The sequence below is a fragment of the Athene cunicularia genome, assembly GCF_003259725.1.
Source record: "Athene cunicularia isolate RWA chromosome 1 unlocalized genomic scaffold, athCun1 chr1_part2, whole genome shotgun sequence".
NCBI classification, from domain to species: Eukaryota; Metazoa; Chordata; class Aves; order Strigiformes; family Strigidae; genus Athene; species Athene cunicularia.
The window spans coordinates 5,841,612-5,867,369 of NW_020799092.1; the positions used below are offsets into that span (position 1 = coordinate 5,841,612).

At 42.5% G+C, this 25,758-nt stretch overlaps 2 protein-coding genes across 2 annotated transcripts in view; one reads left to right on the plus strand and one right to left on the minus strand.

Annotated features, from left to right (window-relative positions):
- The first annotated feature begins 14,177 nt into the window (after positions 1-14,177).
- On the plus strand, positions 14,178-23,832 carry CASC1 (cancer susceptibility 1). Its single transcript, XM_026863306.1, is given in 10 exon segments — positions 14,178-14,845; positions 15,539-15,760; positions 15,762-15,805; positions 15,808-15,872; positions 17,594-17,696; positions 21,135-21,294; positions 21,410-21,512; positions 22,044-22,212; positions 22,394-22,507; positions 23,449-23,832. Coding segments are annotated over 10 exon segments (2,010 nt in total). The 3' UTR covers positions 23,811-23,832.
- Positions 23,833-24,156: 324 nt separating this feature from the next.
- LRMP (lymphoid restricted membrane protein) overlaps positions 24,157-25,758 on the minus strand; it is a 42,358-nt gene continuing 40,756 nt past the window's right edge. Inside the window, exons 39-40 of the mRNA XM_026867754.1 lie at positions 25,511-25,615; positions 24,157-24,417 (exon numbers count right to left, since the gene is read on the minus strand). Coding sequence (XP_026723555.1) covers positions 24,174-24,417; positions 25,511-25,615 — 349 coding nt within the window. The 3' untranslated portion in view covers positions 24,157-24,173. The remainder of the gene's footprint in view (positions 24,418-25,510; positions 25,616-25,758) is intronic.

Here is a 25,758-nt window from a genome sequence, read left to right on the forward strand (position 1 = left end):
AGGGAAGGGAAGGGAAGGGAAGGGAAGGGAAGGGAAGGGAAGGGAAGGGAAGGGAAGGGAAGGGAAGGGAAGGGAAGGGAAGGGAAGGGAAGGGAAGGGAAGGGAAGGGAAGGGAAGGGAAGGGAAGGGAAGGGAAGGGAAGGGAAGGGAAGGGAAGGGAAGGGAAGGGAAGGGAAGGGAAGGGAAGGGAAGGGAAGGGAAGGGAAGGGAAGGGAAGGGAAGGGAAGGGAAGGGAAGGGAAGGGAAGGGAAGGGAAGGGAAGGGAAGGGAAGGGAAGGGAAGGGAAGGGAAGGGAAGGGAAGGGAAGGGAAGGGAAGGGAAGGGAAGGGAAGGGAAGGGAAGGGAAGGGAAGGGAAGGGAAGGGAAGGGAAGGGAAGGGAAGGGAAGGGAAGGGAAGGGAAGGGAAGGGAAGGGAAGGGAAGGGAAGGGAAGGGAAGGGAAGGGAAGGGAAGGGAAGGGAAGGGAAGGGAAGGGAAGGGAAGGGAAGGGAAGGGAAGGGAAGGGAAGGGAAGGGAAGGGAAGGGAAGGGAAGGGAAGGGAAGGGAAGGGAAGGGAAGGGAAGGGAAGGGAAGGGAAGGGAAGGGAAGGGAAGGGAAGGGAAGGGAAGGGAAGGGAAGGGAAGGGAAGGGAAGGGAAGGGAAGGGAAGGGAAGGGAAGGGAAGGGAAGGGAAGGGAAGGGAAGGGAAGGGAAGGGAAGGGAAGGGAAGGGAAGGGAAGGGAAGGGAAGGGAAGGGAAGGGAAGGGAAGGGAAGGGAAGGGAAGGGAAGGGAAGGGAAGGGAAGGGAAGGGAAGGGAAGGGAAGGGAAGGGAAGGGAAGGGAAGGGAAGGGAAGGGAAGGGAAGGGAAGGGAAGGGAAGGGAAGGGAAGGGAAGGGAAGGGAAGGGAAGGGAAGGGAAGGGAAGGGAAGGGAAGGGAAGGGAAGGGAAGGGAAGGGAAGGGAAGGGAAGGGAAGGGAAGGGAAGGGAAGGGAAGGGAAGGGAAGGGAAGGGAAGGGAAGGGAAGGGAAGGGAAGGGAAGGGAAGGGAAGGGAAGGGAAGGGAAGGGAAGGGAAGGGAAGAAAACAGTGCTTGGGGTCTGAGAAAGTTTTGCTTGGCTGGAGTCTCTTTTGCTGCAGAACTGGTTACAGTTTCTGTCTCCTTTTTGAATAATTCATGTGCTGTAGAGCAGTGTTGTAAAACTCCAGGCTCAGCACAGCTACCACACATTTGCCCTAGCAGTCAGTCCTCCTCCCATAACAAGCAGTAAGTACAACTAGGGCTGTGGAGCCAGCCAGCCAGCTCTCAGCACTACCCACCCGTATGCCTGTAGCAGGCGTTCTCTGGGTGTATTTGTCTCTAGTTAAGTTGAACAGCAACTGCTGTCACTGCCAACTCAAGGATCAAGTGGCAAACCATCCCTGCAGCATGTCTTGCTGACCTGGGAGAAACTGCATTATCCTCCTCACACTGCTCAATCTTGAATCTGGCCATCTCCACAGCTGAGCAAGAGGAGGCAATTCCTCCTGGTTTCTCACTCCAGATTCCTGGCCCCAGACACCAGAGGCACACAGAGAGCCAGAGCAGCAAGATCACCACCATGGAAAGGAGCCCAGGCCCAACAAAATCTAGTATATGCATTCAAACAAGGTCTCCCATTTTCAGAGCACACACAGAAAATGAACATTAGCAGGCTAACTGCCAGACATCAGAGCTATGTATGTTTTTAGGGATATATACATGTAGAAGTGTATATTGAAGTTATCTTCCATTTAAACAAACATCTATTTGATATCATTTGGGATAGTTTCCTGAAAACTCTTAGGGCAGCTGAACACCTGAAACCATGTAATAACCCAGCCCCAAACTGGAAATGGTGCGAATTTCAGTACAAGGAATTCACCTTGGAAGACTGGGGCTGAGGTTGGAAAGTGGCGTCCAAGACCCGTGTCTCCCAGAAGTTGTGGAACAGAGGTTTTTAGTTTGCCCTTCTTTCTGGACTTCTGGTGCTGCTTCAGTTAAAGAGAGCACAGAGCAGACACAAGAAAGGAGCTGTGCTCAAAATCTAGTGCTTTGTTCACTTATCCACACATCTATCTCTAATTGCATCTAGCATGGAAGTCTTAAGTCTGTCCTTCATGCATTTGGGAATGCTTCAAGCATCTCCCTCAGAGATACCTCCTGGCTGGCACCTGGCAGAGTACATAACCCTCACAGATGGAGGGGCTCTCCTTAGCAATATTGCCCACCTCACCACTAGCAGAACTGTACATTTTTCTCAGCAGGTTCCATCTCTCCTTCCACTGCCTGCAGTTCTGCAGTGCTGCAGTGGTGGCCCCTTTTGAAATTAACTGACTGTTTCCCTAAGGCTTAAAGAAAGGGTGTTTCTCTCTGCAGGGACGCCGCTCAACAGGACCAGCACTGCTTCTCCACTTCCTCCTCCCCAGGTTCACAGAGTAGTAAAATGCTTGGACTCCCAAACACTGCCATGGAGAGTGTTACAGCAGCTTTGCAGTGCTGGATGAGGCGATGACAATCCCTATGCAACTAATCCCAGTAGGCATTTTGAAGTATCAGCTATAGAAATCTCTTCTCCTTAACAAGACCTAGTATGATAGCCCTTAAGGACACAGATGCCATTGTTCTTTTTTCTTTCCTTTTTTAACCCCATGCCTTAATTTTCTTTTGGAGAAATTACATTATCCCATTGTAAATCTCCTTCTGATGTCTCAGACCTTCTTAAAACACATGATACCATATCATATCATATCATATCATATCAATCATATCATATCACTGTAAGTCTGCTGCTTGCAAGCTGTAATCTAAGTCTAAGACACAGCATGATTTAGGCCTGCACTTGCAAAGAAATATTTTGCAAAACTAGAACTACTCCTGGCTCTTACAACTTGTAGCTACCACTGAAACTACAGACTCATATCCCCCAAAAGCCTCTAGTAAGGTTGTAAAAAATGTATTTTAGAGCAAATATGGGGATAAAACCAGCATGCAGACAGCTACTGCTCTGGGCTTATATACTATCATTACCTTGGATGCTCAAGAAAAAGATAATTTGTAAGAAAACCTGGAAACTGGTCAAGTGCACATATAGGAGACATATCATTCTAACAATAACAGGGCCTTGCAGACACAGGACTAGATTCAGGATTGTAGCATCCCCTTAAGGAAACTTAGCATGAAAATATCAGACCTAGCAATAAATGTAACTCCCACCTGGAAGAATAGTTTCTACAGATGTAAGTAAATGTACACCTAGAGGCTATCTAATTTGTTACAGCTATTTCTTTTGTTGAAGAGACTGGAAAAATAATCTTTATGCTAGTCCTACTGATTATTCCTCAAAATAATGGTTTGGGTAAAGTCTTTGCCACATTTAAAGGGAGAATTTTGCTACTGTTTTCAGAGCAGACTGGATAGAATACACATTTTCTGTGCACGTTGTGGGTGTCATTCAGACAGTGTTCTTCTGTTAACTACCATTCCTGATACAGACTTGCAAGCAGCCACTTTTCCCAATGTTTGTAAAATATAAAATTTTGAACTCTTTAGAAATAGTTAATCATTATAGTCATTCACATCCTGACACTAACATCCTGGGAAAGTCAATTTAACCTTTTGGTGTCTCTGCTGAATTAACATAAAGCTACTTCCCTTCATGCTGTGTGGTCAGCCTTAACAACAACCAAAGGCTGCTGGGGTCCTCCAGTGGAAAAAAATGTTGCCACAGCCTGGTCAGTCGAGGTCAGACTAGAGTAACCTTGTTAATATTTAATCTGTTTTGTTTCAGTTCAAGGCCATGTGATCACATCTCTGGTACTTGTGAGCTGCTTGTTGGATCAGAGATTGCTCTTGTTACTCCTTGGAGGAACCTTCCATTGATAAAGTGAGTTACTTATTTGTGACTCTGGGGTTCCCAGGTGACTTTGTCTTTTAGCACTTACCAAGTCCTCAAACGCTATAAAATCCTGGGTGCCCTGTCTCCCTAACTTAAGATATCTTAAAATTAAATTGAATTAAAACATTTTGATGTTTCAAAATTAAGTCTCTTTGGAAGCTTTAAATACCTCCTTTTTCTTCTAAATGGAGAAAAATAATGAAGCAGAAGTGATCAATTCTGGTTTCATCTGCTCTTAGGCCTTACGATTGGTAGACATTGATGTCTACAGCAGTGTGAGTTTAATAATGCTTTTCGCATGGACAAGACATTGGTAAAACTTGTCTGGCACAGTTCATAGAATCATAGAATCATTTAGGTTGGAAAAGACCCTTAGGATCAACAAGTCCAATCATTAACCTAGCACTGCCAAGTCCACCACTAAACCATGTCCCTAAGTACCACATCTACACGACTTTTAAATACCTCCAGTGGTGGTGACTCAACCACGTCCCTGGGCAGCCTGTTCCAATGCTTAACAACCATTCTGGTGAAGATTTTTTTCCTAATATTCAATCTAAACCTCCCCTGGCCCATCCTAAAACCCTTTCCTCTTGTCCTATCCCTTGTTACTTGGGAGGAAAGATCAATACCCACCTCTCTACAACCTCCTTTCAGGTAGTTGTAGAGAGCAACATGGTCTCCCCTGAGCCTCCTTTTCTCCAGGCTAAATGACTCCAGTTCCCTGAGCTGCTCCTCATAAAACTCATTCTCTGGACCCTTCAGTAGATTCGCTGCCCTTCTTTGGACTTGCTCCAGCACCTCAATGTTTTTCTTGTGGTGAGGGGTCCAAAACTAAACATAGTATTTGAGTTGTGGCCTCACCAGTGCCTCACACGGAGTGATGATCCTTTCCCTGTCCCTGCTGGCCACGCTATTTCTGGTACAAGCCCGGATGCCATTGGCCTTCTTGACCACCTGGGCACACTGATGGCTCCTGTTCAGCCGGCTGTTGACCAACACCCCCAGGGCCCTCTCTGACTGGCAGCTCTCCAGCCACTCCTCCCCCGGCCAGTAGTGCTGCTGGGGGTTGTTGTCACCCAAGTGCAGGACTCAGCACTCAGCCTTGTTGAACCTCATACAGTGGGCCTTGGTGCTGTCTGAAGACTTACTGAGGGTGAACTCGATCCCTGTGTCCAGATCATTGATAAAGATATTAAACAGAACAGGCCCAAGTACTGAGCTCTGGGGAACACCACCTGTGATTGGCCACCAACCGGATTTAATTACATTCACCACAACTCTTTGGGTCTGGCCAGCCAGCCATTTTGTTACCCCATGAAGAGATGCCTGTCCAGGCCATGAGCAGCCAGTTTCTCCAGGAGGATGCTGTGGGAAACAGTGTCAAAAGCTTTACAGAAAACATCCACAGACTTTCCCTCATCCACTAAGCAGGTCACCTTGTCATAGAAGGAGATCAGGTTTGTCAAGCAGGACCTGCCTTTCATAAACCCATGCTGACTGGGCCTGATCACCTGGTTGTCTTGTACATGGTGTGTGATGGCATTTAAGGTGATCTGCTCCATAACCTTTCCTGGCACCATGGTAACCTTAAACAGGCCTGTAGTTCCCTGGATCCTCCTTCCAGCCCTTCTTGTACATGGGCATTACATTTGTAAACTTCAGTCAATTTAGGAGCTGCCTGGTTAGGCAGGACTGCTGATAAAAGTTGGAAAGTGGTTTGATGAGCACTTCTGCCAGCTCTGTCAGTACCCTTGGGTGGAGCTCATCTAGCCCCATAGACTTGTGTGTATCTCAGTGATATAGAAAGTTGCTAACCATTTTCCCTTGGATTATGTGGGCTTCATCCAGCTGCCCATTCCTGTTCCACCTCAGGGGGCTGGGTACCCAGAGGATAACTGGTCCTACTATTAAAGACTGAGGCAAAGAAGTCATTAAGTACCTCAGCCTTTTCCTCATCCTTTGTCACCATTTCCCCCTACATCCTCCTTTTGTTGCTAATATATTTATAGAATGATTTTTATTGTTTTTTATGTCAGTAGCTAGATTATGTATTAGTTGGGCTTTGGCCTGTCTAATTTTCTCCCTGCATAACTGACAACATCCTCATAGAATCACAGAACCATCTAGGTTGGAAAAGACAGTGGAGATCATCTAGTCCAACCACTAACATCACACTGGCTGTTCTCAACTACACCATATCCCTCAGCGCTATGTTGACCCGATTCTTAAGCACCTCCAGGGATGGGGACTCCACCACCTTCCGGGGCAGCCCATTCCAACACCCAACAACCTGTTCTGTAAAGAAATGCTTCCTAATATCCAGTCTAAACCTTTCCTGGTGCAACTTGAGGACATTCCCTCTTGTCATATGTATTGTTACTTGGTTAAAGAGGCTCATCCCCAGCTCTCTGCACCCTCCTTTCAGGTAGCTGTAGAGGGCGATGAGGTCTCCCCTCAGCCTCCTCCTCTCCAGACTAAACACCCCCAGTTCCCTCAGCCGCTCCCCGTACAACCTGTGCTCCAGACCCTGCACCAGCTCCGTTGCCCTTCTCTGGACACGCTCGAGTCATTCAATGTCCTTTTTGTAGTGAGGGGCCCAAAACTGAACACAGGAATCGAGGGGCGGCCTCACCATTGCTGAGTACAGGGGTCAGATCCCTTCCCTGTCCCTGCTGGCCACGCTAGTGCTGACACAAGCCAGGATGCCATTGGCCTTCTTGGCCACCTGGGCACACTGCTGGCTTCTGTTCAGCCGGCTGTCAATCAACACCCCCAGGTCCCTCTCTGACTGGCAGCTCTCCAGCCACTCCTCCCCAAGCCTGTAGCGCTGCTGGGGGTTGTTGTGGCCCAAGGGCAGCCCCCGGCATTTGGCCTTATTGAAACTCCTGCAGTTGGCCTCAGCCCATGGCTCCAGCCTGTCCAGGTCTCTCTGCAGAGCCTCCCTACCCTCGAGCAGATCAACACTCCCACCCAACTGGGTGTCATCTGCAAACTGACTGAGGGTGCACTCGATCCCCTCGTCTAGATCATCAATAAAGATGTTAAACAGGAGTGGCCTCAAAACCGAGCTCTGGGGGACACCACTCGTGACTGGCTGACGCCAATGGGATTTAACTCCGTTCACCACATCTCTTTGGGCCTGGCCATCCAGGCAGTTTTTTACCCAGCGAAGCATGTGCCCATCCAAGCCTCGAGCAGCCAGTTTCACCAGGAGAATGCTGTGGGAAACGGGGTCAAAGACCTTGCTAAAGTCAAGGTAAACTACATCCACAGCCTTTCCCTCATCCAATACACAGGTCGCCTGTCGTAGAAGGAGATCAGTTTTGTCAAGCAGGACCTGCCTTTTATAAACCAATGCTGACTGGGCCTGATCATCTGGTTGTCCCACATGTGTTGTGTGATGGCACTCAGGTTGAGCTGCTCCATCAGCTTCCCGGGTACCGAAGTCAAGGTGACAGGCCTGTAATTTCCCAGATCATCCTTCTGACCCTTCTTATAGATGGGCGTCACACTGGCTGATTTCCAATCTGTTGGGACCTCCCTAGTCAGCCAGGACTGCTGGTAAATGATGGAAAGCAGTTCAGCGGGCACCCCAGCCAGCTCCTTCAGCACCCTTGGGTGTATCCCATCTGGTCCCATAGACTTGTCTATGTTATGCAGCATGTCACTTGACTATCTCCTCCTGGATTGCGGGGATCGTTCTCCCAGTCTCTGTCTTCTGGCTGAGGAGGCTGGATTTCATCAGTACAACCAGTCTTGTTGTTAAAGACTAAGGCAAAGAAGGCATTAAGCACCTCAGCCTTTTCCTTGTCACTTGTAACCATGTTTCTTCCTGCATCTAGCAGGGGATGGAGGTCTCCCTGGTCTTTCTTTTACTGTTGAACTACTTACAGAAACATTATTTGTTATCTTTGACTGCTTGTTTTGTCAATTATTAGGCCTAGCATAAAGGACACAGCCAGCATAAAGATGAACCAATAACCAAATTGTATTTGCTACTAAAGGGTCAGTACATCTGTGAACACTGGGGGTACAAACAAGTCAGTCAGATTATACATAATTGACATCAATCCCAATGACCCCAACAACGACACCGCATGACCAACAATGGGTGGAATAAATGGTGAAATGCAGTTCCCCATAGAAGGGACAGGAGACAACTGAGTCAACAAACCAAACACATAAGACCAAAGAAGCCACAAACTGAATCTCTACACAGCTCGTGTTTACAAAAGCCGGACCTGACTGGAGCCCAGTCCCAGGGAGGCAGGAGGTCCTTCCCCAACAGGAAACTCTACAAAGTGCTTCCACCTCACAGACAGACACTGCCCCTTCCTGCAAGTGGTCCCAGCTTTTATCCTTAAGTGGGACACTGCTGAAGCCAGATTAATTTCTAGCTGGGCTTTAGACCTCCTGATTTCTGACCTGAATAGCCTCACAGCATCTTTGTAATCATTGTGAGTGGCTTCCAAAGGCTGTAAACTCTCCTTTTCTCCCTGAGTTTCAGACAAAGCTCCCTGTTCAGCCAGGGTGGTCTTCTCTGCCACCATCTTCTCTTATATCACCTGGGGACAGTCTCGTAGTTCTCCTGAGTTGCCTTCCACTTATTCCAAAAGTCATAAACGCTCCTTTTTTCCCTGAGTTGCAGCCAAAACTCTCTGTTCAGCCAGGCCAGTCTTCTTCCCCACTGGCTCATCTTTCCACACATTGGGAGGGCCTGCTCCTGTGCCTTTAAGATTTCCTTCTTAAAGAATGCCTTGCCTTTCTGGACTCCTTTGCCCTTCAGGACTGTCTCCCAAGGGACTCAGCTAGTCTGCTAAACAGGCCAAAGTCTGCCGTCTGAAAGACTAAGGTATCAGTTCTTCTGACCCCACTCCTTACTTCTCTAAGAATTGAAAACTTATAATTTCATGATCACTGTGCCCAAGAGGGCCTCCAACCATTACATTATGCACAAGTCCATCTCTGTTCACAAACAGACCCAGCAGGGCACCTTCCCTAGTTGGCTCACTCACCAGCTGTGTCAAGAAGTTATCTTCCACACACTCCAGCAACCTCCTAGACTGTTTCCTCTCTGTTGCACTGTATTTCCATCAGACACCTGGTAAGTTGAAACCCCTCATGATAACAAGGGCTAGCAATCATGAGACTTCCCCCAGCTGCTTATAGAATATTCCATCTGTCTCTTCATCCTGGTTGGAAATAACAGGCTCCCACCATGATATCTACCTTCTTGTCCTCCCTGATTCCTACCCATAAACACTCAACCCCATCAACACCATCATTAAGTGCTAGACAATCAAAACACTCCCTAACATACAGGGTTACCCCACCACCTCTCCTTCTTTGCCTATGCCTTCTGAAGCATTTATAGCCATCCATTGCACCACTCCGGTTGTGTGAATCATCCCACAATGTTTCCATGATGGCAACTATGTCATAGTTTTCTTGCTGCATAATGGCTTTCAGCTCCTCCTGTTTGTTGCCCGTGCTGCATGCATGGGTGTAGATGCACGTCAGTTGGGCTATTGATCCTGCCACCTTTTTGCAGGCAGAAACCCTAGTTCCTAAATAACCATTCCCAGACACTTCTGTGGTTTCTAATACACCAATAACCCTTGCATCTCTGCTGCCACCTGAATCTCCATCCCCTACCTCCACCAAAACGTCAGACCTCACTAGCACACTGTCCTTCAAATATTGGTGTGCTTCCCTCAGATTTATCTCTTGTGAGCCTGGTTTTATCCCTCTCCCCCTTCAAATCTAGTTTAAAGCTCTTTCAAAGAGCCCTAGTGACTCCTGTGAAAAGATCCTTTTCCTCCTCTGAGACAAGTGTACGCCATCTGTTGCCAGCAGGCCTGGTACCTTGTTGGTATCTTGTCAAGTGTGTGCTATCCTGCTGTCATTTTAAAATTAAATGTAGCAACTTAGGATCCTAGAAATTTTACTCCTGTAAAAACAGTTGAAATTAGATCAAAGGTTAAGTGGGGACACGGAGGAAGAGGCAAGTGGATCCCATACGTTTTGTTTCTGTAGGACACAAAGTTAATATTGCATTTGAGGCCCCAAGAAATTACAAGATTATAGCTTAGAAAGCATGAGAGTTCATTTCTAAATGAGTTTATTTTACCTTCTTTCTTCCTGAAGTTTCAGATAGCATGGAAGTCACTCAATTCACCTCAGGAAGTAGAACATTAAATAAGGCAAATAAAACTCCTGCAGTACTAGACAAGTGTTGTAATACCACACTTCTGAGATGGGGGCACAGAACTCTGGGAGCGAAAACACTCATGTGATACTTGCCCATGGTCAGCTTCTTCAGGAGAGGAGACCACAGCAGCCTTAACTTTCTCCGGAAACAAATTATTTCCAAAGAAAAAATGCCAACTGTGGATTTCATGTGAGAGTCACTTTCATTTATTTTATTTCCAACAGAAATCACAGCTATAGATACAGTAATTAAAAAAAAAAAAAAAACCAAAACAACCCAAAAAAACCCCAAAACCCAACGAAAACCAACAACCTAGAAAAGAAGCATCCAGACACAAGAACACACATTTAGACATGTTGCAGAAGTGGCCTTGTAAAGATGAATGTCAGTGAAGATAATTTTATTTATCATGTAACTGAGTATCAATCAACCTGATATTGATATAATAAACTAAGCAGTAACACTTTTCAAATTGCAAGCTTTACCACAGTACCTGCTTGCAGTAGCCTGTCAGCTACATGCTCCCTGGAAACGTGGGATTATCAGCATTAGGGTGAGTTCAGGATTCAGAGGATGAGATCACGGTTCATAGGTGAGTTTCCATATTACCTTCTCAAAGGAGTTTCTTTCAGCACATGCAAAATTCCACTCAGATGAAAATCATATTTTATCAATTAGACATGAAACTTTGGGATGAAACTGTTTCTCCCTTTGTATTTGTACAGTGCCTGGTGTACTAGAGAGACTCTATTTCTATTGACATCTCTAGGAGTTATTGCACCACTACATAAAAGAGGGTTACTACAGGAATTCAGCCTTCAAGATCTACAGCATCTGATGTCAAAGAAAAAAGGAGTGACCTGGGATCCCATGTTATACAAGGGTTTGGATTAAGTTATCAAAATGGTCCTTTGAAATCTATGGCTTTACAACATCTGCACTTTTACTCCATAAATGAAGATGTATCCAAAGACTTCAGGATTCTATTTTACCATATATGAGAACTGAGTCCTTTCCTGATGTGTCCAAGTGCTTTGTGCTGAGTCAGCCCCCCCAAAATTTTCAAATGCTGTTTGTTTCCCTGATGTCTATGGCAAAATCAGCATTAATTTCAAATAGCTAAAAAATTTATCTTCAGTTTCTAGTTTCTGCTTCCAGATCAGATAGCTGATAGGAAAGAAATTTGATCACAGCTGGACAAGAAATAAAAAATAGAGACTCCTGGGATGCTAACAACAAATAAAACAATAATGGAAATAGGAATTCTTATAGTTTTTCTTACTGGAAAATGCTAAGTGGTAATTTATTACACCTTACACAGTAAGTAGGAGGGCTTCTAAAGCATTTCTATGTGGAAAGTTACTATGTGAATTACATCTGTTTCTCCACAAAGAAAAGGATAGAGCTTCTATATCATTGCATTAGCTACTACAGGTATATTTAATGATGATTTCCGTGCATACAGGAGTACACTATTTTATTTTAAAATCTGTCCTTTTTTACTTTCACAAAGCAGTATAAGGAAAGCCTTGTAACTGGAGAAGAACATTTCTATAATGTTCGCAGTTTATTTGAAAGTTGCTTGGATTATAGTGACACCTTATGGCAGTTTTATTATATTTTACAGATGGTTTTGAAAGTTAGGATCTCATATACTTTTATAGCCTGTCACTATCAGCAAGGAACTGCTTTGATGTTTTTAGAAATCTTTTTGTTACAAGTTACTCAAAAGATCATTCTATCTCTTTAGATTTGTGGTTTCCCTTTTGCCTTTACTAGGAAAACACATTTTAAAGGGGAATAGTCTTTGGTATTGTGTTCTCTCCATGTTTAACTGACTTGAGGAAACACGACTCCACAACCTCTAAGGTTATGAAGTAGGTATGTTTATTCAGTGCTGAGGTGCACGGGGGATCATTCCACCACAAACGTGTGTGCCTCTTGTGGCACCTTGCCTTAGCTTTATGCTACAAAGCATTACACATTCATAACACATCTATACATATGCATGACCTACCCCTGCTTTGTATTATAATGAGCCTGAAAGTCATCTTCCTAAGTTCCACTCTGGTCTCCTCCTAGTTGTGTCTGTGCAGTGTGTCCCAGTGGTCGTGGGCTGGGGTCGCAGAGATGAAGTAGCTCCTCTTCCTCACTGTTGAACTTTTTACCTCGGTTTCTTGTGCAGTCTCTGTAGCCTCTTGGACCCAGGCTGGACCATAGGGTTGGTTTTGACCAGTTTTTAGGGCTGTCTTCCTATTCCATCAGGAAGCGTTTCCTCACAGCTTCCATCAGTCAAGGTTTCCATATTGTTCTGCTCTCTGGGCCATCAACTATGATCTATTATCCTATTTTAATTTTAGTTATCTTTTAACTAATAGGCCTCTAGTCCATAGCCTGATCTCTAAGTCTTCCATCTTTATCACTAAACTAAGTTATACCTTCATTTCTTGAGTGCCTAATTTCGATATCCTATTTTAATTTCCTAGCCCCTCATTTCATAACAGATAATCTATGCCAGGCAGTACATGCATATCATGCTGCTCAAAACTATCTGTGGTGATACACGATCTGTGAGTACAGTCTCTTACTGGATTGATTCACAAAATTATAGCATATAGCATTGTGTTCCTTTGCTCTTGGATCTGAACTCCTTAAAAGTGTAATAAACTATAGTAACTAATTTGCTAAATTAAGCAGGGCGAGTGTTGTAATAAAATTATTGTAAATAATATGCTAGGCTGGGCAAGGTGGGTATGATACACTTGAACAACCTGTAAATGTTAGACAATTAAATGTTAAATGGGCCATTCAGATTGGAACGATGTAACTGTGTCTCAGAAACCCCACCAAGAGCCGATAAGTAATTGCTGCTTGAAGAGAAGCCCGACAAAAGGATGAGATAACGAGGCTTTTAAAAGATCCAATAGGAGAAAAGCACACCAAGAGACCAAGGTTTTGAGACTTTCAAAAGACCCCATAGGAGGAGGACATGCACCCCAGCAACCCAAATGACCCAATGGAAAAGACCAGGACAATCATCTGACAAGAAAGACTTGTTAAAGACGATGACACAAGAGTATAAAAACGCTGGAATTTTGGAACTCAGTGTGCGTGTGGCAGAGTTGCAGCTCTCCATGCACGCAGCGCTGCTTTGCCTATTGCTTCTCACACTAAATCGATTGAACTCAAATAAAAACATTTTTTAATAAAAATTGGCTTTGATTATAACAATTTGTTGACCCTGACATGATCTCAGTCTGCTTTCCTGGACTGTGGCTTCTCGAGGGGTGCCCCATAGGTTGTGGCTCGAAGGCGTCTGGGTCAGTCTCCAGAGATTAACGGACAAAAAGAGAAGCAATAGTCAAAAGAATTGGAGCTCCAAAGGGAAGACTGCAGTATAAAATACCCGTAATTCTGGTGCACGAAGACCCGAACGAAGATGACGGAGTCGTGAGTATAAGGGATACCGTTCGGTTGGGTGGGATTCGTTTGCTTGTGTGTGAGAGTGTGATTGAGACGGAACCTCATTCTGGAAATGAAAGTCGTTTCAGAGCCAGGATTTGAGTTCCAAATCGAGTGTGGAGGTCGTCTAACCGTGGTTCCAAACTCCTGTGAGGGATTTGGCCGGTGAAGGACCGAAGAGGATCCTATAGGACTTGTGGGTGGGAGCACAGTTTCTAGGGGTAGGTGGGTGGGTAAAGGGTTCAGCCCCCCCGCAGGACACTCTTACCGGTAACCAAGGGCAAGAGGAATTGCTGTAGAAAATTCCCAAGGCGAGAGGAACTGCCATAGGAAACTCCCAAGGTGAGAGGAATTGCCGTAGAAAGTTCCCAGGAGATACGTGGGTGGGTAAGAGATTCAGCTCCCTGGATCTAACCCCCTACAAGGCTGAGAGGAATCGCCACAGTAAAACCCCTAGACAGGTCAAAGAGAATCAAAAACTCGGGACCAGAGAAAAATGAGTAAATTACCGGATATACCACCAGATAGTCCATTAGGCATAATGATTAGAAATTGGAATGAAAATGGTCCTAGGAAAGGAAAAAGTAAATTAAAATTAGTCCAATATTGTATGGTTGAATGGCCAAAGAAACCTTTAAAACCACATGTCTTCTGGCCTACTTTTGGATCTTTTGAAGACTGGATTTGCCAGGCTTTAAGTACATATGTTTACTCAATAAAACCTTTTAGTCAAGAAGAAAGTGATTACACAAAATTGTGGATCGGGATTTCACGTCCCTATCCAGCTTCAATACTTACACTAAAAAAGGATGAGAAATCTGAAGAAAAAGGGGATAAGAACAAGGAAGGGACAGAGAAAGATGATGAATGGGAATCACTAGATAACTTGCCGCCCCCATACTTTAATTATCCAGTCCCAGCAGCTTTAACAGCCCCGGTGGCTTTAACAGCTCTGGCAGCTTTAACAGCTCCTACGGTTCCCCTTCTACCTCCGGCTGCATGTACAAGACGTAAAACTGCCGTAACTGAGGGAGCTTCTTTATATCCTGTACGGGAGGTACCCCTTGGAGTCAATCAAGGAGGCATCGGATTTGTGGCAGTCCCGTTAAACACCTCCAATGTACGAAATTTTAAAAAAGAAATGAGGACCCTATTAGATGATCTTCTCAGAGTAGCTGAGAGGTTAGATCAATTTTTAGGTCCCAATACTTACACTTGGGAAGAAGTACAGTCCATTTTAGGCATCTTATTTATTGCCGAAGAAAGAGGAATGATCAGGCAAGCCGGAATGAGAATTTGGGAGAGACAAAATCAGGTAGAACCTCCAGGGGACCATAAATGGCCAAATGTGGATCCCCACTGGGATCACCAATAACCCCAGGGGAGAAAAAATATGAGAGATCTAAGAATAATAATTATTCAAGGGATAAGGGAAGCGGTTCCCCGAGGACAAAACATTAATAAAGCATTTAATGAACAACAGGAAAAAGATGAATCTCCAACGGAATGGTTGCAATGGTTAAGAAAAAGCCTACAGATGTATTCTGGCATTGATTCGAATACAGTAGCGGGAACAGCACTCCTCAGAACACAATTTGTTGCAAAACCTTGGGAAGATATATTAGAAAAAAATAGGAAATTGGCAAGAAAGGGGATTGGAAGAATTACTTAGAGAAGCTCAAAAAGTTTATGTTAGAAGAGATGAAGAAAAACAGAAAACAAAGGCAAAGATCTTTGTAGCGGCCGTAAGGGAAAGCCAGAAAAATCAGACTCCTTCTGGGGAAAAGGAGAAGAAATTAGAGCAGCCGACCAGGGAAAGACCTCACCGAGAAAGGTCTGCTGCCCCTATTTGTTACTATTGCAATAAGAAGGGACATGTTAAAAGAAACTGCCAAAAACGAGATGAGAGAATGTTTCAAGAATAGGGGTGTCAGGGGCTATATCTGTATATCTGTTTGAATACTTATGAAGAAATATAAAAGTGCTGCCCATCTTACTAAGGAAAACTGTGGATTTTAACTGTTATTTACAGGTCCAAAATCATGTGTATTGTGATGCACAGCATGGATTTGATCTTCCAAAGTCACAGGCTGTAAGCACCGTTGCTGTTCGCATATTGAATACTCATTATGATCGTGTGTCTCCACTTTGGCTACAGTGTCAGTGTGTGCCAAAATTGGAAGTCTCAGATAGCAGAGTTAACTTGGCATTCAAAAGACAGTGTAGAAGAACCAGAAGAGGAAAGAAAGCCAGATAAGAGCCCAACATGCCCACTGAAGAAGAAATGTGTTTTGATGAGAGAAAGGTAGGTAAAAAGTCTCACAAAAGTGTGTTCTACAGTGCTACTGTTATTCAAGGCCCAGTCACAGTGCAACAGCCTCTTAATATGTCCTGTGCCTGAGAGAGCCAGGTTCTTAAATGTTTTATAGAAAAAGGCAACTTGTGTTAATAGAGTGTCATAGATCTTCTTGAGGGAATGGAAGGATGAATGACCAACAGTTGTCATACAGAAGGTAGAACGGAAAATTGGGGCCGGGTGTGTTATTTGCCATGCAGTGAGCATGCATGAGTTGGCATCTGGTTGACAGTTTAAGAGTAAGATCAAGCCGTGAAGAACATCAGGTGCCATTGTAAGATATTTTCATAAATCTGTGACATATGTCCAGACAAATGGATAAAAACATTGCAGGAATCCAATATTAGGAAAATTTGCAGTGTGTGGAATTGGATTCAGGGTTCAGCAGGTCTTGGTTGTGCTGTTGCTTGGTTGCTCCGCGTCTGTATGCTGGAGCTTTGCCCCGAGAGGGCTTTCCCAATACAAACTGGCTGATAGTTCTCTTATTCGGCACTCTTCAATGAAGTATGTTGGCTTTAGGTGGTGTGGAGGTTGCTTGGTTTTGTATTCCTGTACTGGGTTTGGGTTTGTCACTTTCAGTGTCATCTGTGAGCAGTAGATAAATGACTTGGGTTCTCTATCTAAAACTTCTGCACAAATAACTCAACCATCATGTTTTATGGTGCCTTAATGTTTGGAGCAATGATCTTTGACTTTTTCCTTTTAGTGAATCAGTGCCTGAAATCCCATTTTTCTTGATTTCTTTTTTCTTTCTTTGCTTGACAAATCTTGTATTTCAGCCCCTTTCACCTACGTTTTTCAGACTTTCTTTAAGCTCTTAATTTCATTCCTTTTCTTTTTCTTTTCCAGGTCTTAGTCTCTCTCAGTCCAGTTTTGTGAATTTTCCTATTCCTTCTGGAGACTCCACTTCTCTCAGCTACTGCAGTCTCTCCTTCTGTCTGGTTCTGCCTTGAGTTAACCCACATTGAAGTGCATAAACGCTTCTTTCCCCTCACGTTCTGTCCTGGTTCAGGAGATGTGTGTTCTTCCCACACACTGGCAGACACAGCACAGGGCCCAGGAGGTGCCTGTACCTCCAAAGGAATGTCTTCTGCAAACTGCTGTTTGTCTGCTGCTGTGCTTCCAGAGGAGACTGCTCTGACAGGCATGTATTCATATCTGGCTTAGAAATTTGGCTGGAAATTTAGGGTAATGTTTTGAAAATAGAAAACAGCGTAAGCAAGGCAATAAATATGGGCAAGGCACAGGCTGACTGCAAGTGGGGGTTCTGTCAGAGTTGAACTATGGCTTTGGATTCAACTGTCACTCTTCTAGCTGTAAAGTCAGCATAAACATAGTATATGCGTGCACACACTGCTAAAAAAGTTAAGTGCTAGTATGATACTTGGGGAGCTCGAGATGAAATCTTCTGTGGAAATGAAGTAATTATTTTGTTTTTCTGTGTATCCAGTTCCAAAGTTGGAGAGTACCTTTAATGAAAAACTATTTTTGCTAGCTAGGTAGGAATGATTTCTCCTAAAAACTTAACCTTGTAGCAAGATTGGTGCAAATGTCGCTGGAGGAGTGGGACTGTAGTCTTTCTCCTTGGTCCTCCACGAAGGAGGTAATACTCTCTTCTTTATTGTGTCTGTCTCAGACTAATTAAAAAATGTCTTTTGATTTTTATATAGCGTGCTATCTCCTTCAAAGAAAAGAGCAATAGCATAGCTGATATAAATGAATCAGAGGAGGAAACTGAGAAGAAATCAGAAATCTTAGATACACCATCACAAGGTATTTGGTTAGTTTTTATGTGCAGCATTACAAAAGTAATTTTTCTAAATTTTTTACATTTACAAATTGAATTTATTTTATATATGGAACATAATCTAGATCTCTATGTGAGTGGAACAAAGTTTCTAAATATATTGATGTTTTGATAACACTTGAGTTTTGTTGACATTTCTATTAATGATTGTTAAATTCAGGGAGAAGATAGGACAAGATGGATTTTGTTCCCAGATTTGTTTTAATTTATTTATTATTTATGTTTATGTTAATGTACATGTTTGTTATGTTTCTGTACATTTGTGTATTATTATGCATGTGTTTATGTGTTATGTGGGAGAGACACACAATCTTTATGAATCTGCCAGGCTGTCTAGTGAGATTGACTTCCTCAGAAAAAACTGGTTCAAATGTGTATAATGGTAGGCACTGTTCTGCTGATCGAGGATGTCAGTTAAACTCAGACACCAGAGTGAAAAGAGTAGGCTTATTTTACCATTAATAATTAAAGGATATAACCAAGTAATACAGAAAACAAGCAGTAAGAAAAATATACAACAGTACACTTAACTATTACTACATACAGTTAAGCAAGGCAATACACCTAATCATTACTACATGACAGGGAGAACAGTGATTAAGAAAGACACCTCACCACTTGCACACATTACCATCATCCAGATCTGCAGTCTCTGGGGAGCCCCAGTTACAGCAAGGATTTGCAGAGCCTTTCCCTGCAAGTGGGAAGTCCTACGCGGTGTGTCCACCCATAGGTGAGGCTTCCAAAGTCATGGCAAGTGGGTCCAACCTTATATACCAAAAATCATCAAGCCTGAATAACTTACACCTTTGTTTTGAGAAGAAACATCTTTGGATTCCACCAAAAGCCTCGTCAGGGCTTGGGGTGGGGGGGGACAACCAAGGGCCAAACACTTGGGTTCTCAGCCTTGAAGAAGGCTAAGCAAGGAAAGTTGGATACACCTTCTCACAGAATTTCATCCTCACTACTGATTAGGTTCTGTCTGAGCTACATCTTTCACTAGTGAGCATACATATTTAATTAATTATACTAATAATTAATGCTAATGGTAATACAGATTTTACTAAATAACAGATACTAATAATGGATAACGTTCATTTGTGAGGTTCATCTAGAGGTCAACTTTGTTTCAGGGCCTATTACTCAGGCCTTAGCACTACAGGCACTCAGGTAGCATAGGTATTACTGAGTATCACTTTGATATGTGCCTGAAGTGAGACACACACTGATACACTTTACTGAAAGAGGGCCTAATTCTATGAACTAAAACTCTTCATTTGTCCCACTTAGGTATAGTTATGAATTTCTTCAGTGTTGTGGTGTCCTTTGGTTTATTGAGTTTTCTTGTAGTAGTCTTAAATCAAACAACCGCAAACCAGTCAGCATAGTTTAGCTGATAGATACAGCCTTTACCTTGTAAAAGAAAAAAATCAACCCCACACCACAACACTTTCTGCTGAGCACAGTCCAAGCAACCATTTGTCAGACTTGACCCTAAAGACCACCCAAACAAGGTGGTTTTCAAGAGAATATAAAGAACTTGGGCTTCACTTGAAGGAATTTACTATTTTATTTTGGTAAGGCTTTGAAAATCCTTACCATAGTATAGGCGGAATGTATGTGCACAGAAGTGTACTAATTATGCCTGAATATCTTTAAGCTTTAGTAAGGAAAGCTTATGAAACTGTTCTTTTGCTGGCATGCTAAGGATTTGAAAACCCATTCAACCACTTGTCAGAACAGTTTGAAAGGATACTCAGTTATCACAAATTCAGTGAAAAGAGCGTGCCAGGTCAGACAGAGGAAAAAAACAGAAATGCAACAACAAGGAAAAGAACAAGAACTACTGCAGTTCGCTGGATTTAACTTCTCTATACCGGTGTCATTTAGCTTGGGAGAATGAATAGCTTTATTTAGAGGACACAAATATTTTTGTATGAGTATTTTTTAAAGCAAGTTAAAGTGCAAGCTGCCACTGTGGCTGATATTAAAATGGTTTTTACTTCTTGTAAATTTTTTTGCTCAGAATAACTGCAAAGGGATATTATATTGTTTTGTGAATAAAGTAGAATGAAGCCTCTGCATAATGCAACTAAATCTGATATTATAAAGTCAACAACATTTTCTCTTGAAAACTATCTTCAAGCTTTTTAAAGACATATTTGTCATTTTCTGAGATTATCTCACTCTCTGAAAGCAAATTTCATAACACTTACCATAGCTGTTTTTACAGTATTGATCATTTTTTCTCGATCCCCGTCAATGGTAACTTCCATCCTCCGTCTGCAACATCTTGTGCAATGTTTTATGTGGGATTTTTTTTTTAAAGAAAATATTTGTAGGCATTTTATTCCATGGCATTGTGTGGGTGTGTATGCCAGATCGTGAACTTTCTGCATACACTCACAACGTAAAAGTATCATCAGCATTAGGGTTAGAAGATTAACGATGTCTAAATTAATGACGCACTTGTGTTAGAAGACTAACAGTGTCTAGATGTTATAACAACGGCCAAAAGCCAAAGAATTTGTGCTTGTTAAGGAAGATACAGATAAGTAGGGATTCTTTAAAATAACAAAGCAGAAACTTACCTACTGGCTGCACAAGGTTAGTAGCTCTTATTGAAAGTGCTGAGAGGAACTAGTTTTTGAAATGAGCATGTGCAAGAGCAATACACGGATTTGCTGTTATTTTTAGAATGTACAAGAATATATAAGGACTTGTTTTTCTAATAAATGTGGGAGCTTGACTGTTAACCATATTTGTGTGTGTCTTGTCTCACAGCCTTGTCCTGAAAAAAAAAGGGTTCCTGCTACAGCATTGATGCCTTCTAATAACATTTTCTAGTTAATTATAACTTAAAATCATATATATATACACACATAATTATGCATAGGGAAAAAAATAATTACATTTATTATCTGAAATTTCATGTTAAACCCCTCTTGCTCTTCATAAATATCATGTTTTTCACCTTCAGCACATGACATATAGGTGCCTTAAATCTATTTGCCTCATATATTATCATACTAATGCAGTCTTGTCTTGTATACTTGTGAAATTCTTTTGCGATTAATGACGTGACTCATTTTGTCAGTAAAACCTTATCCCTATATAAATCATTTTGAATTGACTACAAAGTTAGAGCAGAGGTTAATCTGTTAAAAAGTTCAGTATCAAAACAGTAAGTGCTTTTCATTGTCCAGCTGTCTGTCTTTCCCCACATTTCAATTACATGTTAAAAGATTTGAGGAACACCAGTAGATGGTGCTGAAGTGCTACAGAGAGTGAAGTGCTTCAAGCACATGAGCTTTTTAGGCAAAAGTGAAAAATAATACAAGTGGGAAATTTCAGGGCCTTAATTTAAGCACCAAGTTATCTCACATTGTTTTGTTATTTTTTAGTTCAGGATCTATTGATGCAAGAGACGACAAATGAAAAAGAAGAGGCAATAACCGATAAAAACGTCATTGATTTGCAACAGTTTGTACCGGTGGGTGGTATGTGCCATATTGATGCTCTGCAGCTTCCACCTCAAGTCAAACAAATCAAGGGCTGGCGGAGGTAAGTGAGGAAAGAGATCACACTCCATACAGTCCTCTTCCCTCTCATCCTTGAAGAGCTGTTCCTGAGGTATGACACTGCTGAACATACACAGTGTACATGATTTCCTGAGCAGCAAACTAAAGGACCAAGTTTTCAATGAAATTTCAGTTACACTTGGCCAATTTTTGGAGCAGCTGGAAGGAACAGATCAGCCTGCACTTAGAGGCATGTGCTTAGTCAGTGCTCATCAGCATGGCTAGCACAGATTGTTGTGCTGGAAAATGCTCTTGACCAAAATAAAAGTTTATCATTTTTCATATGAAAAAGAAGAAAACATCTAGATGATTGTTCTGCGAAGTTCCAGTAAATGCTTTGATATTGATAGTACCTTGCTCAATTTGACTGCTTCGCCATCTAGAGACTTAAAAATTGATCCTCTCTCCTCCCAGCTATACTGAAATAAAAGCGTTTCAGACATCCTACTACTAATGCTACTTGTTGATTCTGAAGTTCAAGTTATGCATGATTATCCATATGCTCATTGCTATATAAATCAGTTCTAGAACAGACATGATGTCACAGACCAATGTAATTTCTGAAATCCTACAGAAAAGTGGCTTTCTTCAGGATATGTGAATGAAAGTTTACAGCCTAGAGTAGTAGATAATGTATGCAATATCCAGAAAAGCAAAGATATTAATATTTGATGCCTGAATCAGAAAAATGCTTTCATAACCAGAAGCTGCTTTCACTGATTTGTACAACAGGATAATCAGTGTATGTTGTCTTCAGTAATGGCAGAAGAGAAGGATGTGCTTTTCCACATCACAGGAAAATGAATAAGTCCAGTTGACCCAAGAGGAGTTTTTTTTAAAAAATGCTGTATTTTCCCAGTAGAGTATTCTCACAACCATGGCTCTGTGAATGTGAAGGTGAGTGCAAGAGTAGATAAGTGAAAAATACATGGGGGGGGAACCTAAGTAACATTTTTTTATAAATACCTGCTGTGCAGAATCAGGTGGCCAGTTTACAAGCAAGCTTTTTCTTACAGTTGTATAACACAGGGAATTAGACAGAATGATATATGCATTTTCTAACTTGTACTTTTGCATTACAGGCTCCCCTGTAGCAGAAGTTAGGACCTATCAACAGATGGCACTGGTTGCACCTGCTTTTGCCTGGAACAAGTGGAATCTAAAAGCAGGTCAAGAAATATTAGTGTTCAAGTTTTGTGGATTTAGACTAAAATTCTGAAGAAAAACCAGCATAGAACAGTTAAACAGATATAAACAATTAACTTGGAGTTACACTCTTCTCAAATATTGTCTTTAACCCCTGCTCTTCATGGAGCAGTTTTAAGATTTGGGGTTGACTACTTAGCAGCATTCAGTGTGTGTCAGTAAAACAGCTCACGCGTTTGTGACATCTCAAGTGGGACACGTATCTCAGTAACAAAGACACTTGCTAACGTGCTAGGATGTATAACTGATAGGTCAGCTGTTGAGGCTTTAGCTAAAGTTGAGCTGATGTAGCTGGATGCTGATTTTCATGAAGTATTCTCTGTAGGGGTCCTCTGAATAGCAATCTGATCTGCAAGTGTTATAATTAACATCTGGAAATTTCTTCTTGTCCATATGAGGTTTTATTTGTTCCCTAGTCTAAAGGAAGGAATAAGCAACTTGTGTTTTAGCTCACAGGTAGAAACAAACCAATGTTCATGTGGTTAAAACTTCTCCCAGACAGAAAAATAGTCCCAGCTTGATTGTAGATACAGAACACACAAATACAGTTGAAATCTTGGGCAGCTCTCCCCCTCTTCCAAGTTAAATGCATGTAATGTACAAATATTTCACCTAACACTTAATTGCAGGAGCAATTGCTTGTTGCACCTAGCTGCTCTCTCTAGAAGAGTCAAGATCAGCAGCTGGAGGGGCCAAATGTTGCATTTTACAGAGGCAAACTGGATGGAAGATTTTTTTTGTGTTGATACAGTACCTGGTAGTCTCTTGGGCACATAGTGCTAATATTGTTTTAGGGGTTCAAAGTAGCAGCTTGGTTTTGTTTCTTTATTATACTTATGAGTATACTAGAATTTAGAATTTCATACTAGAATTTATACTGTCAGTGTCACAGGCTTCATTTCACAGAGCGTTTTTTTCTGCAATAGGTAAGTGAGCATCTTAGATTCTGTCAAAGACTGGTCTCTCTGTATGTTTAATGGTCAGAAAGCACAAAAACTCAGGATCATCAAAACCAGTGAAGCTTTTTCAGAAGAGCTAGGTGACAATTCTGAATTTCACTTCACACTCTACCATATGCTTAAGGACTTTATCAATTGCTTCTTCGCTGGCAAAGTGGAAAGAGCTAGTTTCCTGTTTATTGATGTTGTATATCAGCTACTCCTTGCTACAAGAGTTGTAACACTTAAATACTGCATGCTTTTCTTCGAAACTTTATTATCAAAAGCTTTCAATAAAGTTACATTTCAAGTCTTGAATCCTTTTCTATGCAAATCATTGGAACAACTTCAGTGACTAAAATGCAAACATATTTTTGTTAAAGCAAAATAAGTCCTTTATTCTCTTGTGGCTAGACCACTTCATCAGATTTACTTTTACCTATGTTCAAAATTACTAGCTGTTTTATTGTAAACCTGAATGAACTGAGACCCTTTTAGGTACTTGCAAAGATGACTTTTGTTAAAATGGGCTGGGGGTGGGGGGTGGAATAGATGGATTTTCAATGTCAAGTCATGCTTTCAAGAAGGGAAAAAAAAAAAATCTCCCCAATAAACATCCACAACACAAACCCAAACATGTAACCTTAAAATATAGTTTCTCAGCTTCTCATACATCATCCAGAACCTGGAAGTATAACTACAAAAGTCAGAACCTTTGTTATACTGGGGGGGGTCCATTGTGCTGGAGTCCTGTATATGGCCACAACAGTTGCTGTAGTGAAGTCCAGGAGTCCCCGGTTCCTACAGGTGCTGCATCTGCTGGTCTTTGAAGAGACAGCCCGGTGAGAAAGCTTGTCAGAGCAGCAAGCAAGACCAGGATGGAGACAGAAACCCAGAGAGTTTTGTTAGCACTGGAAAAGGAAGTCTTGAAATGGGATGCCCATGATGACATTAAATTGCACCTGCACAGAAGAGTCAGAGTGGTTCAGTTTTTCTTCAAAACATGGAAGCCCTCTTCCCACCACATCCCTCCACCATGAAAACCCCTAAAGCAAACCAGACCCCACAGAAAACCCGTACAGATCCTTAACTACCAAAAGTCACAAGGTTGCTACTGTACTGGGAGCTAAATGCAGCAGTAGCTTATGTTCTAGATTTAAAACACGGACTTCAGTGAGCACATTCTCAATAAGCTGCTTCAGTGTCTGACCCGACTCATAAGTCACCCATACTCCCTGTACCACACACTGTTTCTGAAGGGGATTCCCAACAGCTGCCTTGCAGATCATCAAGACATCTTGCTTGTAGAAAGCGCTGAAATTGCAGGCCTCATGTTTTATTGTTTACTAGGGCTTCAGTGCCTTCCTTGAGGTTAGGGAGAAATCCTGCCCTCACTGACTCAAAATCCTAGACCTCTTCTGACATTGGGTACCTCTATCTTTTATCAAACAAACAATAATATATTTGTTCTTGCTGTCTTCTCAGTTTTACACACTATCATATTTGCACCCTGTCTGGATCAGGAGCACTCACAGTGGAAACAGCCTCATATATTCATATGGAACAAACAATTTCTCTGCAGAGAGAGAACAAACCTCCTTTCCTGTAAGGCAGGATATCCAAGGGATACCTGTTTAGGACAGCACTCTTCCTTGACTTGAGATATTTGGAAAAAGTAGCTGGAATAGGCTGGAGTTAATCTTGATAACCATTTGTGCCACAGTGTGTGCCAAAGCTGCTGGTAAGTTTTGCCCAGGTCTCAAATCCTTGATCTTTTCACAAGAGTGCATGTTGGCATGACCTATTAGCCTAGCTGTAATTGTCACAGAGTAACAAAAGAAGCGAGATCATGGCATGAGGCTCCTCTTTACCTCACCGTTTAAGATTAGTCATGAATCCCTGGTAGGGGTAGTCTCTAGAACCTGAGATTCTTCAATCCCAGTTGGTTTAAGAAGTGAGCATTAACAACCAAACCAAAAGGTATAGCTTTGCTTCAATTTGCCATGCCCACCACCCAAACATTGCTTTACCTCACGATGATGTGAGAAAACTTACACTGACTCTAGGTTCCATTTCGATGAATATTTTCCTTTCTCAGAGACACTTTCCTTCCTGGATGGTTTTTCTTGTGCTTCAGCAGGCGATTCCAACTGCTCATTTCTGTAAGCAAGCATCAACAGTTCCAAAGCTTTTCCATCAAGCATTCAATTTGACAGAGCTCACAACAGCTTGACTTTATAGCCCTGATGGACAGTTAAGAGCTTGTTACAAACAAACCAGCCAACCCTGCACACACACACACC